General features: G+C 38.6%; 2 protein-coding genes across 2 annotated transcripts; one reads left to right on the top strand and one right to left on the bottom strand.

Annotated features, from left to right (window-relative positions):
* The first annotated feature begins 83 nt into the window (after positions 1-83).
* On the top strand, positions 84-3270 carry ankrd45 (ankyrin repeat domain 45). The gene is made up of 4 exons (XM_042497138.2): positions 84-363; positions 1560-1727; positions 1865-1950; positions 2760-3270. The coding sequence occupies exons 1-4, from the start codon at positions 132-134 to the stop codon at positions 2904-2906; spliced, it is 633 nt and encodes a 210-aa protein (XP_042353072.2). The 5' UTR covers positions 84-131; the 3' UTR covers positions 2907-3270.
* Positions 3271-3678: 408 nt separating this feature from the next.
* On the bottom strand, positions 3679-18741 carry bpnt2 (3'(2'), 5'-bisphosphate nucleotidase 2). The gene is made up of 8 exons (XM_042497755.2): positions 18099-18741; positions 17527-17599; positions 15332-15478; positions 14280-14439; positions 12828-12923; positions 12410-12571; positions 9707-9841; positions 3679-8262 (listed from the first exon to the last, which is right to left on the bottom strand). Exons 1-8 carry the CDS (start codon positions 18215-18217, stop codon positions 8120-8122), a joined length of 1035 nt encoding a protein of 344 aa, XP_042353689.2. The 5' UTR covers positions 18218-18741; the 3' UTR covers positions 3679-8119.
* Positions 18742-18976: the final 235 nt, after the last annotated feature.

Below are 18976 nucleotides of genomic sequence, written 5' to 3'. Positions count from 1 at the left end.
CGCGAGGACTTAAACGCAACTAAACAAATAGAGGCTGTTAACTATTCACACACAGGTTCACCGGTTGACGCTGTAACCATGGTAACAGCCTGTGCGTGTTGGAGAGCTAGCTAGAGAGTAGTGGGAGCAAAATGACATCGATACAGGAGGACATCTTTCAATGTGTCCTGCGTGGGGACTTTGAGAGAATAAAAGAGTATTTTGAACGCGAGGATGTTACAGAGTCGCAGAAAATGGATTTGTTGGAGATGAAGGACGAGGTTGGGAGAAATGTTCTGTCAGCGGCCGCCATGATGGGGAGGAGCGCCATCGTCCGCGAGCTGGTGAGACACGGAGCCTGTGTCAACCAGCACACTGCCAGAGGTGAGGGACAACACACTGTGCTGGCTCACAGTAACTAATGTCATAATAATAGTAATAGTAATAATAGTGCTCACCATCGTAGCGAAAATGGGTAACAACCAAAGACATGGAAAATCTTTAGGGACTGTTCTTTATTTATCAGAGGGGGAGGTGGCTGGGGTGTGACTTTTTCTTCTTTTATTTCGCCCTCCCTCTACCATAAATTAGTTATTAAATTATTATGTTTTAAAACTCACTTTTTGATTTGTGAAAAAGTTGAAGACGAAACGGTGAAGGTGGAAAAGCCTTGGTTATTCCACTCTTGTGGTGCATGCTGGGTAGTTAGTGTAAACAGTTTATTTTTGGCAGCATTTTAAATGTTGTTTTCCCCTGATAAAGCTCTTTTTTTTGTTTTTTACTTTTAATGACTTTAATAATTGTGTGTGTGTGTGTGTGTGTGTGTGTGTGTGTGTGTTTCTTATAACACTGTGAAATCTTAACCTTCTGTCCTTTCTTTGTGAGTGGAGGCTTCAGATAAACCCACTTGTTTTTTCTTCTACCTGCACTGCATGCCTTTTTTGTATTTTAAATTGTGGAGAAAAACAAAAAAAAACCCAAAACCCACCTTTAATCTTTTAACCCAAATGATGTGTTCAAAGGACCATCAGAAATTTAAAAATCCAACGATATTTCCCTTTTTCGACTTCTTTTTAAAAAATGTTTCTGGCTTTGATAAATGGTGTAATTTTGGTGATTTTTAAAGAAAACATGCCCACCAAACACATGGTATATTTCTTTAACAATCTTAGGTAGAATAAATACAAAATATCTAAAGCTGTATGTTCCTCCTTTTAAGCCAAAATAAAAACATATGTCCCTCCCCACTTTTTCAAAATAACTGACATGCCACCCTCTTTTTGTACCAGCCCCTCCCCTTTCATAAATATTGAACAGTCCCCTAAGTCATTAAATAAACTGGACTGCACAGATGTCCAAAACCTCTTCTTGGAGTCCACCTTGATGCAATTAAATGTGAAATAAAGTCCAATTACGATTATCAGGAATTAGACTGTTCAAAACTGGATTTATTATTATTACTCTTATTATTATTAATTGTTTTTTATGTAGTCAAAGTTGGGTTTTTATTTGCCCATGTTTAGTTAAAATAAAGTGTTTGTTGTGTAAAAGTGTAAAGTTTGACACTGTGTGTCCTGCAGGTTATTCCTCACTGCACCTCGCTGCTTGCTGGGGACACGTGGACACGGTGAGGACTCTGCTTGAACTGGGAGCCGATACACAGGCTGAGACCTTCAGAGGGGAGAGATCTGTAGACCTGGCTAGTAAATACTCCAGGACTGACTGTGAGGACTGTCTCCTCCTGGCCGGTGTGTGTGTGTGTGTGTGTGTGTGTGTGTGTGTGTGTGAGTGTGTGTGTAGCTGATGTTATGGCTTTATCTTTGGCACCTGAAATAAATAAAGATGTGTAGCATTTTAACCTGCCTGTGTGTTCCTCTCTGTGCAGAAGCTAAGCAAGACTTGATGTCATATGTAGCCTTTGTCACAGACCTGACCTCTGACCCCGAGAGGAACCTTACCAAAGAGGAAAAGGTAACACATTTCATTATATTCAGAATTCAGAGCTATTTATTAACCCTTTAACACCTGGAGTGACATCAGTTTTGCACACATGCACACAAGATGTTTATGTCTACCTAAGTTTAATTTTATACTGCCTGTGTGGGTTACATTTTCTTTTTTACTCACTTTATTTTATTTGAACATTGGCCAGAAAAAAAAACTTTGAATTATAAAAATTCTTCTTATTATTATTATAAATATAATTTTGGTCTATTTCATAATAATCTTAATTGGACTTTCACTTGCATTGGAAAATTGATGTGATTTTTTTTAAATATGGGGGAAATGCAATGAGCAACTCAGCAAGAAAAGTCATGCAAAATGCAAAAAAAAAAGAAAAAAACAGTAACCTGAAAATGAACTGAGGTGAATGTAAGATATTCACAAATAGGGAAAAATGTACAAATAATTACAATTCTTATGGTTATGTATTTAAAATTATGTTACATAAAAATGTATTTGTTATGTTTGCCTCTTTGTCAAGGACAATTTCTTTTTTTTATTTTACTTTTTTTCTCTCATTTTTTGTTGCTTATTATGTAATTTTCTTGTAACTTTTTATTGATTTCTTATTAATTTTGGGGCCATTTCTTTTTAGGCTGCGCATTGCCTTCTTCCATTGTTCTTTTCTTTAAAATATATAATAATTACAATAAGAACATAAATAACATTGCATCAATGCTAACAAGTGTATTTTCTGCCATTTAATTATTGTGGTCTTCATCAGTGCTATTCTTAACTATGTGTTTCTCCTGTCTCTTCTGTAAATTTTTGCATAGAACATCTGTGCGCGTGCATGCTCTGCCAAGTCCGAATGGATTCAGACTGCCCAAAACGCAACCGTCTCGGACTTCATCGCCCAAAAGAAAGACATGGAGGACACTCTTTCGCCTATTCTCTGCAAGCTGTCTGCTCAGTGTAAGTAGAAGTGATATTATGGTGCCGCAGTGAAATCTCTCTCCCATGCAGGAATCATCTTAAGTTATACTAACTCCTGTGGACTTACAAGTGTGTGAACTTTGTCACAGCAGAAGCAGGATGAGAGAGACTCTCAGAGCAGCTGCACAACAGCCTGGTTATCAGACCAGCTGAGAGACACGGCCAGGTCACACCAAACAGATGAACAACAGCATGGTACATGGCAGCATGACCTATAGCATAACCTTAGTTCTCATGTTTTTATCTACCACCTCTCTCTTTGTTACTTCTTATTGAAATGTTTTTACACTATCTGAATAAAAGGTTAAAGAGTAACTAAACCCCCAAACCATGTTTTTTCAGTTGTAAAGCAATATATTTGGGTATAAGTTGTGTTTGTGAAGATTTGAGCGCAAAGTATTTAAATTCTACATATATGAATACACATAGACTGCCCTCTGAAAGTTGAAACCTGCTATTGCAATTAAATTTTGCAATTGGTTGATCCTGGCAGCAGGAGCCCCCCCTGTTGCCATAGTGATTTCATGCTATAAGGAAGTTTGACATCATGATTGACAGCTGTGTATGCCAGTCAATGTGTTCACAATCAACGGCGCTGCTTGCAATTAGTGGGACTGGTGTTTGCAACTTACGTAGTCTCAAACCTCCAGCCTCCTTGGAGATGAGGAGCAGGCTGCAGAGGTCTATCTAAACCCCCCCAATGCCCAAAAATTCTTTCATTTTCAACCTTCGCAGTCTTCAGTGGAAACACAGACTGACTTTGATCAGACTTCACACAGCTCCCTCTGGAGCCACAAAAGGCTTTATTCAACTTTTTTCAAATATGCAGTAGTACTTCCCAACACCTGTAAACACACTATGACTATAATGTAAAATTGGTGAAGTCCCCATTTAATCATTATCTCTGACTCATACGTCTTTCTCACAGTACTCAAGGAGCCAAAGTCAAGACTGAGAGAACATACAGCATTCACATGTCCATCCCAACAAACCTACAGTACCTATGTGATTCCCACGTCACTGTAATGCTATTAAAATTGCTATTGCAGCATTACCCTTGCATATTAAGCATCGTCACCAAAGCCACATCTACAGAAATCACGTTGACTGCTTTGGCTCGGACTGTCATCCGATGACAATGTTGTCTTTGACAGATCAAAGGCACTCGAATCAGAAAACTGAAATGTAACACACGAGGGGTTAACCTCCTGAAGGTGTAACAGCTCAAAGTTGCGTCCTGTTTTCTCTTTGAGCCAAGCCGTCCCCTTTATAATGCCGTCATCATCACACTGTTCAGATTGAAACTTTAACCCTTTGAAACATAAAAAAACTGGCTTGATTTATGCCAAAAACAAGGGAATGAGGCAAAGAGCAACGAAAGAAGAAATGGCCCAAAAATTAGCAAGAAATTAGTAAAAAGTACATGAAAATTATGTGGAGAAAAAAAGACGAAAAGTGCACATAAGTACTTTTAAAACTATAATTCAGTAATTTCATTTTAAATATGTAATTTTGATCATTATAAATATAGTTTTCCCTAACTTTTTTCTTCTTCCCTTGACATTTGTTCCCCTCTTTGTAAAAATAAATTTTTAAATCTACTAATCTTGCAATTTTGCAGCATTTCTGAGCATGTTGCTCAATACCTTTTCCCCACGTTTCCCACGTCCAACCAATCTGACCAGGGCTCAAAGTTTAACCCTTTGAAACCTAAGCAAACGGCATGATTTCTGTCAAAAACATGGAAGGCAATGAGCAGACTTCAGAAGAAATGACCCTGAAATTAGCAAGAAATTAGTAAAAAAAAGTTCAAGAAATTATCAGAAATTTAGCAAAACAACAACAGCAAAAAAACAAATTGGAAAAAAACACCAAACAAACAAAAAAACAGCACAAGGTAATGACCTGAAAAAAAACTGTGTTAAAATTGTAGTGATTCTGTAAAAACAATTTAAATCTATAGTTATGATCATTTTAATTATAGTCCTCAGGACATCTCTTTTAGAAATAATTTTCCAAATCTACTAATTTCTACTACTTCTACAAATTACTAATAACTGTGGGACATTTTTTAGTCAAGCTGCTAATTGCCTTTTCTCCACGTTTCTGAAAGAATTCAAACCAAATTCAAAGGCTGAAATACGTGTGAAAGGTGACTGAAAGCAGCACAAGCAAGGTGACGTCTCTCCAGGTTACAAAGGGTTAACCTGCTAACTGCTCCTCATTGTCACCATCATCATCTATTATCTTCAGAATGCGGCAAAACATGCTGAATGAACACTTAATCTCTATACACATTTACTGTATCTATACAAGGTGATCAGTTATACAAAGGCTGCTGAGACAAACTGAACATTAAACAGGTCACTTGTTTTTGTATCTTCCTCAAGACACTGACGTGAGCCTACATCAGACAGTACAGAAATACCCACAATAGTCCGAAAAAACGGGGGTTGATTTTGGAATTTCCACTAGGGGGAAAGTGTTAGATCGAAGGTTAATCACAATACAAAACCATGCATGTACACATGTCTGGCACAGCGTACAGTCTCCAACAAAATGACGGGTTCCAGGGTGTCATTTTTGCATCAATGAAAGTTTGGATAATGCACAGTATCCACTGGTAGAAATGGCTTGTAAACAGGGAGACGGAAATGTAGTGATCCAGCTCAGGTGAGTCTGAACTTCCATTTAATTGTTGGTGACATAAAACTCCTGAAACACAAATGCTCTTCTCCTAAAATGCAGACTGGTGAGTGTTGAAGTCCTGAATGAGACTGTACACATCACAGTGGTTTTTCTGCTTTTTTTTCCCTGTAGCCTGTTGATTAACAGAGTTGCAGCAGTCCGACCTACACTGTTTGTGCGGGAGAGGTGAGGAGAAACACACTGAAGGTGCTTCAAGGCTTCAGTCCAACTCATGACATGTATTTACAGGCTGTTCAGGAAGATTGCAGCATTGCATTCATGTTTGAAGTTACTGTAACCGACGCTCTGCTCAGAATCAAGGGAGCTGTATGTGACATTCAGGGCATTTCTATAATTTGAAGGTTCAGGTTGTCTGCACATGGCTCTCAACATGGAGGTGGCTGAGTTAACACCTAGCAGCTAACAGTGACAACAATGGGAGCAGTGCTAACAGTGTTAACAAAAGAGGAGAACCAGAGGGTGGGCACTACGCTTTGGCGATGACACCATTTCACCACCATAGGTCGGGACTAGGGATGTCTGTTTTGTTTAATTTTGCTTTCAAAAGACGACACTCGTTAACCAGTAACCAACTGGATATTTTTTAAGAAAACAAAAAAAAAAACCCATAAATTACAAAAACGCCCTTTCCTTGAAGCGCCATGCCTCAGCAGGATTCAGGGCTGCATTTCAAAGCCCTACGTATTTAGAGGTTGTAACATTTTTATGTTTTATCCTGTAAATGACCCAGAAATTAGCAAGAAATTTTTAAAAAGTACAAAAAAATTACCTTAAATTTAGCAACAACAAAAAAAGAAATAACAAAAAAAAGGGGAGAGTAGAAAAACAAAAAAAGAAGAGAGAACAAAAGCTACAAGGAATTTACCTAGGAAAAAAACTGCTTTAAGTTTGTAGTAATTCTGTAAAAACAATTTTAGATATATACTTTTGAAAATTGTAATTATAGTTCCCTGGATATCTTAGAAATCATTTTCTAAATCTACTAATTTTTTGCAATCCACTTTATAAAGTTTTACAGTACAAACAGACTGACTTGCACTAACGTGCATGCAAGACTGGACCTTCTACCACAACAAAAAACAGAGAAGCTCGGCTTGCAACACACACAGAGGTAACGTGACTTCATTGCATGTTGCGTGTGAATGTTGCATACAGCTCCTTTTAGTTTCAAGAAACACTTCCTTCATATTCTATGGCTGCCAGACACTTAGCATCCCCTCAACTATGTAGACACACCTTGCAGTTAACATACTGTGCAATGTTTATATATATATGTACCAAGAATATGGAAAATCAATCCATGCATGCTCACACCCAAACCTGCAAACACGCTCAATCAGCCGGAAATCATTCCCAGCAAAAGGTGAGAAAATAGACAAATTTTCCTTCAAATGTCCCTTTTGACCATTTAATCTGGATTTAATTGTGATGTAAAATGATTTTCCGCCTTTCTGGCTGCAACATAGTTAGCAATATTAGTAATTTAGGAAATCTGATCCCTTCTGGGCCTTGCCATGACTTGAAAACAATGTAGTCTACAATTCATTCACTACTGAACCGGGATTTCTCTTCTATCTAAATCAAGTTTTCTTAAATTTTTCAAAGCGAAGATCAAATAAATGCAACTACCCCGAAGCCTAAACTCCCGACCCAGAGTTTGAGAGACCTGCATCCACGGTGTGGGCAAGGCCAACAAACCGTAAATCCTGTGACTTTAGTAGAGCTGTAAATCAACATGCCATGAATTTTAGCGGAGCCGACACCTCATCTGTCGGTCCAAAGACAAAATGCTTTATGTGCTGCCTCCGTTGACAACAAGACAGCGTGAAGTGAATTGTTGTGGTACGATGGTGCTGGTGAATAGAGGGTCTGTTGATGAACAGTAACTCCATATTACAGCGGCTGTTTAGGGCCACTGTAGCCCATTGTTTCCCGTCTCAAATCACGACAACTTGTTTGACTAACTGACCTAAGCTGACTTTAATGACACCGTGCCTATGTGGAGTACATGTTGTTCCATGTGTTTTCACAGGAGTCTTATGTGATGACGATGGAAGCAAATATTATGAAGCATTATCAGTCACTCAGTAGGTAACGTTCAGCATTGTGCTCCTCAGATTTTAACATTTCACATTAGAGTCATGAGAGTGTCTGAAGGGACTCGGGAGGGCAACTGTCCAGTGTTCACTGTTTGTGTGTATATGCTTGTGAAAAGGAGTGTGTACCGTTTCTCCCTGTATGTATGCATCTACAGGAGTGTGCGTTCAGAGCCATTGTGTCAGCAATAGTTGTTTCCGTGGTAGCCATGTTGGTTTCAGTCAGTGGCCCATGCCGGTGACTCCAATCCATCACATTGGTGGATGTTTGGTGTCCCACGATGATGAAATAACGTTTGCAGCCTGCTCTCAGTTCCATACTGCTGTTCCATACTGCTGTATGTTGCTCTCAACACAATCTGACCAAACTAGCAATGGCTCTGTATTTGTGTCTCTCAGTGCTTTTCAGGGTCCCAATTTGGTAGTCTCTCCAGTACAGCCTTATGGTCCACACCGACGCTGGCCACCAGTCCTCCTTTGTTGAGTGGTGTTCCACTGTAGTCGATGTCCTCTCCCTTTAACGTTGTCATTTGGCCTCCTACAATCGTGGTGATTACATGTCATTAGTACAGTGCACTACTCATATGTCTATGGATATTGTTTTTTATGTTAATGTTATTATTGTTGCTGTGCATCTCTCCCTCTCTCCTATGTATCATTTTTGCATATACTTTTGTAATTTTATTGTTCTTTACAACATCTATTGCACATCTGTCCATCCTGGAGGAGGGATCCCTCCTCATTTTTTCCTCCCATTAAAGAGGTTTTTTTTTGGGGGGGGGGGTTCCCCTTATCCGCAGTGAGGGTCCAAGTATAGAGGGATGTGGTATGTTGTAAAGCCCTCTGTGATTTGTGATAAAAGGTTTTCTTAATGACTTAATACCTCTCCAGAGATAATACCAACAACACATTCATTCATTTTGCACCTTAAATTTTAAATTCTTTAACAGGGTTTCCCACACATTTATTCATTTGTGGCAGCCCGCCACGGTTAAAACATCTGCAGCCACAAAAAGATTTTCTATTTTTGGAACTAGACCACTCACCATTTAGTTTTTGGCTGAAAACTTGACTAAATACGGCTGTTTGTTGATGTTTTTGCATTATATAAAATAAGTAAAAGAGAGGAAATAATGATATATAATAACATAATATATATAAACTAAACAGACTTTTGAAGTTGTTACTTTTTTCAAAAAAGTTTTTTTCCCGATGAAAGGTTATATTAATTGTGTGTGATTTAATTTGTTCTCATTTGAAGGAGTAATGAAGGGCTTCATCATTTTTAAAGAGTTCAGTTTTTTGTGTGGATTTCTTTGTTTCCCTGGCACAAAGGGAGAATTAACACCAAAAACAAAAAAACAATATAAAAACTAGAGCTACCCCTTGAATCTCGGAGGCTTGAATCATCGGTCAGAGACCCTCAGTCGACTGAAGATGCTTCCAGTCGAGCGGTCATTTATTTTTGTGTAGTGTACTTCTCCTAATAAAAACATCAGTATCAGCTATTGGCTGATGCTTTGTATTTAATCTCTTAAAGCAGAATTGTTATCCTGCTGTATTTTATCTGCTCCTGTGTAGATTATGAGAGGTGTGTAATATCTTATTTTCTAGGTAAAATAAATACTACTAATATATATACTACGCATTTAGCAGACTGAAAAAAGATCAAAGGTTCTGCTATGAGTGTGAGGTCCCTACATGAACACACGATTTTCTGCCAGAGTCAAAGCAGCTGTGTTTTAATCAGGAAAGATTTGTGCTTTTGCTTTGTGTTTTTTTCACTGTGTTGAAAACGGCGAGGGTCAGTCAGAAAAACGTGATGTCACGTACATCCAGTCCGGATTTGCCGACATTTGTTCAAGATGTAGTTATGTAAAAATGTGCCCTCTAAAATGGCCCCTATAATCGAATCAACAGGAACATCGGAATAAAATCTGAAAATGAAGAGAAATCCAAAACAATGGAAAATACTACATTACCCAGTGCAGTCAGTAGCGCTGCACCAGCACAGATGTCCCATTTCTTAATATAGGTGACGTGGATGTAAACGTCTGCCTGGTCCATAGCAGCTGTTTCACTGGAGGGCATCTCCAAAAGTGCCAGGACCTTATATCCTGAGTGAGAGAGAGAGAGAGAGAGAGAGAGAGAGAGAGAGAGAGAGAGAGAGAGAGAGAGAGAGAGAGAGAGAGAGAGAGGATGAGACCATGGTCTATATGATTTTTAATCACACTAGTGCTACAGGATACTGACTTCTGGTCCCACAAATTAAGATTATATTTTGCAAATCATTACCGAAATTGTCGTTGCAGACACAGCTTTTGAGCTTCATCTGCAAGTGCAATACTCAGGGTTCATACACATTTTTATTTATAAATTTCCATGACTTTGAGGCAAATTTAAGGACCATTCATTCTCTGAAACAACCATCAGTACTCCTTATTGGTTCCTGGATCAACATCATTTTTTTCCCCTCATTCGGACGCTTTACGTGCTTTTAAGTTTTTGACCCTTTGAAAATTGAGCAAATTACAGAAAAATGCAATAACATTCATATATATATATATATATATATATATATACTGTACAGGGAGTGCAGAATTATTAGGCAAGTTGTATTTTGAGGATTAATGATTATTGAACAACAACCATGTTCTTAATGAACCCAAAAGACTCATTAATATCAAAGCTGAATATTTTTGGAAGTTGGAGTGGGGCTTTTTTAGTTTTAGCTATTTTAGGAGGATATCTGTGTGTGCAGGTGATTATTACTGTGCATAATTATTAGGCAACTTAACAAAAAACAAATATATACCCATTTCAATTATTTATTTTCACCAGGGAAACCAATATAACAGCTCAACATTCACAAATATACATTTCTGACATTCAAAAACAAATCAGTGACCAATATAGCCACCTTTCTTTGCAAGGACACTCAAAAGCCTGCCATCCATGGATTCTGTCAGTGTTTTGATCTGTTCACGATCAACATTATGCAGCAGCAACCACAGCCTCCCAGACACTGTTCAGAGAGGTGTACTGTTTTCCCTCCTTGTAAATCTCACATTTGATGAGGGACCACAGGTTCTCTATGGGGTTCAGATCAGGTGAACAAGGAGGCCATGTCATTAGTTTTTCTTCTTTTAGACCCTTTCTTGCCAGCACGCTGTGGAGTACTTGGATGTGTGTGATGGAGCATTGTCCTGCATGAAAATCATGGATGCGGACTTCTTCCTGTACCACTGCTTGAAGAAGGTGTCTTCCAGAAACTGGCAGTAGGACTGGGAGTTGAGCTTGACTCCATCCTCAACCCGAAAAGGCCCCACAAGCTCATCTTTGATGATACCAGCCCATACCAGTACCCCACCTCCACCTTGCTGGCGTCTGAGTCGGACTGGAGCTCTCTGCCCTTTACCGATCCAGCCACGGGCCCATCCATCTGGCCCATCAAGACTCACTCTCATTTCATCAGTCCATAAAACCTTAGAAAAATCAGTCTTGAGATATTTCTTGGCCCAGTCTTGACGTTTCAGCTTGTGTGTCTTGTTCAGTGGTGGTCATTTTTCAGCCTTTCTTACCTTGGCCATGTCTCTGAGTATTGCACACCTTGTGCTTGTGGGCACTCCAGTGATGTTGCAGCTCTGAAATATGGCAAAACTGGTGGCAAGTGGCATCTTGGCAGCTGCACGCTTGACTTTTCTCAGTTCATGGGCAGTTATTTTGCGCCTTGGTTTTTCCACACGCTACTTGCGATCCTGTTGACTATTTTGAATGAAACGCTTGATTGTTCAATGATCACGCTTCAGAAGCTTGGCAATTTTAAGAGTGCTGCATCCCTCTGCAAGATATCTCACTATTTTTGACTTTTCGGAGCCTGTCAAGTCCCTCTTCTGACCCATTTTGCCAAAGGAAAGGAAGTTGCCTAATAATTATGCACACCTGATATAGGGTGTTGATGTCATTAGACCACACCCCTTCTCATTACAGAGATGCACATCACCTGATATGCTTAATTGGTAGTGGGCTTTCGAGCCTATACAGCTTGGAGTAAGACAACATGCATAAAGAGGATGATGTGGTCAAAATACTCATTTGCCTAATAATTCTGCACTCACTGTATATACATCTCCAGAACTATATTTACAGTTATTTTAGATTTAAAGTTATGTAACAAAATAATAAAATATATAAAGTAAACACTTTTATTTTCAGCAATTTTTCTGGGTGAACTATTTGGGTTTTTTTTAAATTATTATTTTCAGGTGATTTTCTTGTAACGTTTTTACTCTTCTCACTTTTTTTGGCTTGTTGCCTTCCCCCTGTGTTTTTAAAAGAAATAAAAACCAATTTGCTTAGGTTTCCAAAGATTTACCAAAAAAATAAAAATAAAATAAAATAAAATATCTTTCCAAACCCATGGGCCCCCTGATTTGGAAGGGTTTTTTTAAATCACCAAAAATTACACCTTTTATCAAAGCTAGAAACTGTAAAAACACAAGTTATCTTTGGTTTTTCACATTTCCAACAGTCCTTCAACACATAATGTTTTAATATGCAGGTTTGTGAAACAAAATTCCTTGACTTTTATAAAACTTTCAGGGTGTATTTAGTTGAAAATTGCTATGACACTATGAACCCTGAGTACATTTAAATGTAATTTATAAATGTGAAAGAGTTCTCACCTGCTCCACCTGCTCCTATGATTGTTGTGTTGTTTCCAAAAGCATCCTGAACAAAACTTTTAACTTTTCCAGAGTGGGAGCGTGACACAATGACCTTGGGAGGGTTGACACTGTAGGACGAGCGGGGACGCATGTTTGAGCCCTGACCCACAATTGCCCAGGCTGAGGGAGAGACAAGAGGGAGGCAGAGAGACAAAGAATGGAGGGTTAAATCCTTTACTTTTAAAGTCTGAGAAAGATAATTTTACAGGTTCTTCTCCTAAATGGCATGGTAGGAGGACTCCCTTATTCCAAAATAAAAGGGCAACCTGAAGTTTACTGATCACCACAAAAGAAAGAAAAATGTATTTATATCAATAAAAATGTCCAATTGTGGAATCTGAAACATGGAGGCAACTTGTTGCACCGGCACACTTACCAGTGAAGCCAGTGAATGGCTGGTGTATGACCCCGACCACTGGTTTACCATCTACAGCCACGCAGACCATCGTGGTCACATACTTCACCAGATTCTCTGTGGAGAGAAGGATAAACAGGGAGGACAGAGATCAGGAGAAAGAAGGACAGAGATAGGAGAGAGGATAAAGGGAGAGGGAGAGAAGAGAGATGAAAATAGATATGGGTGGGAACAGGGAAAATAAAGGATGAATAGAGGAGCCCAGAGAAGATACAGAGACAAGTGTCAGTGGAAATTCCTATCTCTGCATACTTGTGTCCGGTAAACCTTTATGTTGTTAATGATCACAAATAAACATTTAACTGCTGTTTGAAAGAACAATTACTTCCTGGACCCGCTGGGGATTCAATAGGTAAACATTAATTAGCGAACTCTCCCACACCCTTAAAGCAAATAACAGTGAGTTTCTCTAACATAAAGTTTGGCACCCTGGTTTTTACATTGTGTCCTGCACTGTTGCTACTAGTGGATCCTTGTTGGCTGTTTTTGTGTGTGATTCAGCATGTTTTACACCTGCATCGACATCAGTTTTTCTCGTGCTTCATTCAGACGCCTTTCAAAAGCATATCTATTGTTTATTGTTATTGGACATTATCAAACAACAAAGGAGAAATGTCCAGAAAACAATATTTATAATTCTGTTAATTATTTGAAATTATGTTACAGGAAAAAGATGTTTTTAATTTTTTAGCGCATTCTTGAGGTCTTTTTTTTTTTAAACAGTTTTGAAATGAAAACAACATTTTCATTTAAAAATAATAAATAAATATTAAATCAGCGAGACTACAACCTAATTTTAAGTCAGTGCAAACCCGGCAGGTCGGGTCAGGCCCAATCAGGTTTATGCAGAGATTCAGCGCTCTAGCTCATTGACAGGTGGACATATTATTGTCTAATGAGTCTTTTATCACAGAGAAAAGTGCCAGACAGTATTCATTGCTTTCTCAAGACCTCTTTATGCTCTCTGTCCTAAACGCTCGGACAGGCATTGGGAAAAGGGTTTTTGGGTATTGTGCACCATCAGCCTGGGATTTGTTGCAGAAGGACTTGAAACTCAGGAAGCTGGTGTCTTTGAATGTTTTTAAATCTAAAATGAAAGACCCAGAAGCAGATTCTATTGAATGCCGATGTTTTTAGCCTGCCTGATTGTACAACTGACTCCCAGAAAGTTGTCTTTTGACCCAGATAGTTCTATTTTAATGCAATTTTAGTGCTTGAAAACTGCATTTTGTCTTCTTTTGTGTCTCTGCCTGCAACTTTGTGTTTACACTGTTGACTGTCTCAGCCAGGTCTCCCTTGGAAAAGAGATACTTAATCTCAATGGGACCAACCTGGTTAAATAAAGGTTAAATAAATAAATCAATAAAATGATGATGAAAATTAAGCGACCTCACTTCAGTGTCATACACACACCTGTATACTCCTGTGTAGCATCTAGAGGATCGATCCACACGGTGACGCTCTCAGCAGGAACCTCCTTGCCTGCCTCGACCTTGTTGAGTATGTCAGCTGGAATGACTCGGCTCCAGGCTGCAGTCTTATCCACCATGTTGTCATGTTCCTCGCTGTTCACCTGAGGACACGTGCAGGCAGAAGCATTGGTCCTGTGCCTTTGGTGGATATTTAACCCTCTGAAACCGGTATCAGTTTTCTTGTGCTGCGTTCAGATGCCTCACATGCTGTTTAACCATTCGAAACCTCAGAAAATTGGTTCTTTCTAAAAGATGGGGGGAAAAGGGCAATGACCAACTTTGTAAGAAATGTTCACCAAAGTTCAAGAAATTACTTAAAAATAGTTTTTAAAAAGAGGAGAGGATTATTTGAAAAATATATAAAAAATATGAAAAATGTCCAGAAAACTAAATGATAACTAGAATATTTTTAAATCTAAAATGATCTTACAAAAAATTATATAAAATAAATATGTTTTTTTTTCTAATTTCAGCACTTGTTTTTAGGTCATCTTGTTTTTTTTTTCTTTTGTTTTTGCTCATTATCAGATAATGTTCCTGTAATTCTTTTATTAAGTTTTTGGGGCATGCCTTTTTCAAGTTGCTCGCTGCATTCTTCCCATCTTTTTTTGAAAGAAGTCAAACTAATTTGCCCGGTTTCAAAAGGTTACCTTTCAACAGTATGTGAAGACTTCCAATAAATAGGCTTTGCGGTATTTCCTGTCTGACTCGAATCTAACTGAAGCAAATACAGGAATGAAGAAAGGTCCACTTCAAAACATCACATTGTGGTTCCTAGCTTTGTTGCCAGTTCATGACAGTTTCCAGTTTGTGGTTTAACAGTCTCGACTGGTGAAACTGGTCTTGACTGAGATCTAAATTGCAAATACCAGCATTATCTAACATGACCGGAGTTGCCACAGTAGACGAGCAATGACTGAAGGAAGCAAGAGTACTGGTGCAATGTGCAGATTTAAAGAAACCTGCGCAACAGCTCCAGTGGTTAGTGCTCACCGTGACATCAGGGAAGGTGTTGCTTAAGAGGTTGTACATCTTTCTATGAGACTGCACGTCACCCATGGTCAGAAACTCACTGGCTCCCTCCCTCGTCTTGCCCTTTGACTTCTCCTTCAGGCTATTTTCACCGCGGACCTTCTTCACCTACGGAGGGAAAAAAAAACCAAAAAACTCAAATCCCACATGTTGATACAGTTTAAAGGGCCTGGATGTTCATAAAAGTACGCCTGTGTTTTTTTGTTATAACTGTACTCAAAATCATGGTAAATGTTACCACTTCAATGTAGACATCATGTAGTACTGGTTCAAGAATGTTGCATTTAATGCTTTGCTTGCTTCCTTCACCTGAAGGAACAGTTTACCCAAAATTGAAAATTCAAGTCCTTATCTACTCCCCCCTCATGCTGACGGAAAGTTGAATGAAGTTTTATAGTCCACAAATCACTGCCGGAGGTTCACGGGGAAAAGATGTTGCACTCATCTCTCAAACAACTGAACCAAATAGTGACCAGGATTCAAATGTTAAAAAAAAAAAAAAAAAACATAACAAAACCACAAAATGTCTCCATACTGCTCATCTGAAGTAATCAAAGTGTCCTGAAGCCCTGACCTGCCAAGTTGTTTTGAAAAATGTCACTGGCATCACGTTTTTAGCTTTGTTGTAGCCTGTAGCTCCCACTGTGGGAGCCGTTGAGATGTAACAATATGAAGTTGTCATATCACAATTACTGAGACAAAATTACCACGATTATCGATATTATCGTGATATTATTGAATTTGTAATACATGACTATTTTGGCACAAGCACATGGACACGGCTCCCTAGGCATGTTAACAGTTACCAGTTATAACGATAACGATAAGATAGTAATACCATTTAAATTTTAATTATCATGATAACCATGTGTGATTACAGTGCTTTGAAATCATGGTAAATACTGTCAGCAGGGTCTGATATCAACACCTGTCAAGCTCCAAATGCAAGTATATTTTATGTTTGCAGAGTAAATTTCAAAAGGACCACTTAATAATTCATGTTTAAAAATAAGTCAACTGTTGCTTAAATAGAAAGTAAACTTTTGAACTAATAGAAACTAAACTTTTGAATAAACATGTTTGTTTTTCATCCGATAATGAACTAATGCAATGCAGTTACTCACTTTCAATGTGCCCTGGAAAATCCTAAAAATGTGAAAGTATTCTAACCATGAGAGTGATCCTAAAGAACATCTTGAAAAAATACTGCTTACTACTCCAGCACTCTGTCTGTGAGTCTGTTCGAGGTGATAAGAGCTCAGTGAATATTGCCTCCACTCTGTTATCAAGATCATAATCTCACAGCGGTCAGTTTTTATCTATGTAACACATATCTGAAACAAACTCCCTGAAAACTGCAAGTCTACTGCAAATCTGTTCTTCTCTGAATCAAGAATGAATTTCTTCTGCACTTTGCCTCAGTGTTTTTGAAGTTTTATGTAGAGCACTTTGAATTTGCCTTTTTGCTGAAATGTAAGATATAAATAAACTTGCCGTGCCTTGCTTTGCCTCAAGCCAGAATGCTTGAAATTGGAAGCAATGAATATCCAATCACTTTCATAATGTTCCAACAACATTCGATAAAATATGATTTTTAAAAACTATTTTTAAAGATCCATTTTCTAATGCATATCTTTCTTTTTATTGAGTTTAGACAACAGCAAATCAAAAATCCACCATAATTTAATATCATGTATGCAGAGATAGAGATAGTAGAGATAGAGAGAAAAAATATGAAATAATTAGAAAATTAAAAAATAAACTAAAAAGAAAAGAAAAAAACAAGGAACAAATACAACTAAAGGAATAAAAAAAAACCCTAAGTTGCATGTAGCCAGCCAGCCAAAGGGCCCCATATAAACAAGTACTGATCGAGTTTGTTCAATATAAAGTATGTCACCCTCTCACAAGCAGCCAAATGAGCCTTTAAAGCTTTTTTCCTTCTTGGTCTTGAAATCTATCTTTTGTCCTTGTGCTTTTAAACTCATGGCTACTCTCAGGAAATGTATTACCCCCAGCTCAAATTCAAACGAGAAAAATATTACACGCTACTAATAGTGAATTACATGATACTTGTTCTTATTAAATACCATTAGCATAATAGCTTACTTAATATTTGTTCACTGAACTGTGGAAGAACAAAAGCAATGTTTTACCTCTGTGCCTCCGAGTACTGCAGCCTCCACTGAGACAGCTAGCAGCTCCCTCAGATCCACTGTCTTCCTCTGTCTGCAGAGACAAATGGGACAAAACCAGAATGTAAGCCTCAAAACAGCACTGATACCTGTTTTCCACCAACATGGTTCTGTTCTTGTTCCCGCACCTAATTTTGAACATTTTGACCAATACTAACCTGGTTCACTTGGTTTAAGTTTTTGTTTTACATTTTACATAAATATTATTATTTTTGATCACTTTTTTCAGGCCATGTCGTTTTTTTGTGGTTTTGTTTATTTGTTTGGGTTTAATTTTTTGTCTTTTGTTTTTCTCTCCAATTTGGGGGTAATTTTCTTAGACTTTTTATCTTTTTTTGGCTAATTTTTGTTCATATCTTCTTAAGTTGCTTGCTTGCCTTTTTCTGTGTTTTTGAAAGACATCGAGCCAATTTTCTCAAGTTTCAAAGGGTTAAACAGTAACAAGTCAAGCCCTGTATTTGCAGATACACTTAGTGCAGCTACAGTGAGAGATAAATCCATGTGTTATCATCATGAATGGAAATGAGTCTGACCTGAAAGCAGCCAGGCGGTTGGAGATGACCCCGGCATACAGGTGGTAAATGACACCGACTCCAAGGAGGCAGAAAACCGCCACACCGAGCGGTGACAGTCGGATACCCATAGGTGCCATTGTCCCAGAAGTATAGCCTTTATGTTTATATGAGAAAATATAAATAACAAAGCGAGAGCACAGAGGCTCCCTGTGTAACAGCCGTTAGCGTTAAGCTAGGTGACGTGGCTGTCAACCGGAGGGTCCGGATAAAGCTGCTACCGCTAACCGGCTGCTGCACACCTGGCCTTTAGTTTTCCGATAAATACGTAAACTGTCATGAAGCAAACAGCCGAACGGAACCGAAGCGGTCCACGAGCCCGGAGCACGAGCTAACGGTAATATCTAATAGTTGAAGAGCCGTTTAGCATCACCCGACGTCTGTCAGACGAAATTTACCAAATAACCGACTGTCGTCTGTGTTTGTAACGGCATTCCGTTAGCTGTACGGCTCGACGGCGGTCCTTCTTGTCGCCGTTAACTCGCTGAGGCGAGCCAAGAGCTCTCTGATGTCGAAAGCAAAGCGGAACAATCACACCTCTGTTCAGTCATCTTCCCTCAGCGGTACGTACACAGCCGAGAGGTCACAGGCTGACCGCTTCTCTTCCGGGTTACCGCTGCTGTCGTCATCGTGTTGGGTTTGCCATTTTTAAAAAACTTATCAATTGTATTTACGACGAATAGGCGAATTAAATAAGAACAAAGGGGAGGTATATGTTAAAGAATAAACATGTTAACATTTAAGAATAAAGTCATAATATTACGAGAATTACGTCGTTATTTCGAGAGAAAAAAGTCGTCATATTATGAGGAAAAATGTATTAATTGGCATGATTTCTT

The sequence above is a fragment of the Plectropomus leopardus genome, chromosome 12 (genome assembly GCF_026936395.1).
Source record: "Plectropomus leopardus strain MGB_pleo_1.0 chromosome 12, ASM2693639v1, whole genome shotgun sequence".
NCBI classification, from domain to species: domain Eukaryota; kingdom Metazoa; phylum Chordata; class Actinopteri; order Perciformes; family Serranidae; genus Plectropomus; species Plectropomus leopardus.
This window is presented reverse-complemented; position numbering and strand designations above follow the sequence as displayed.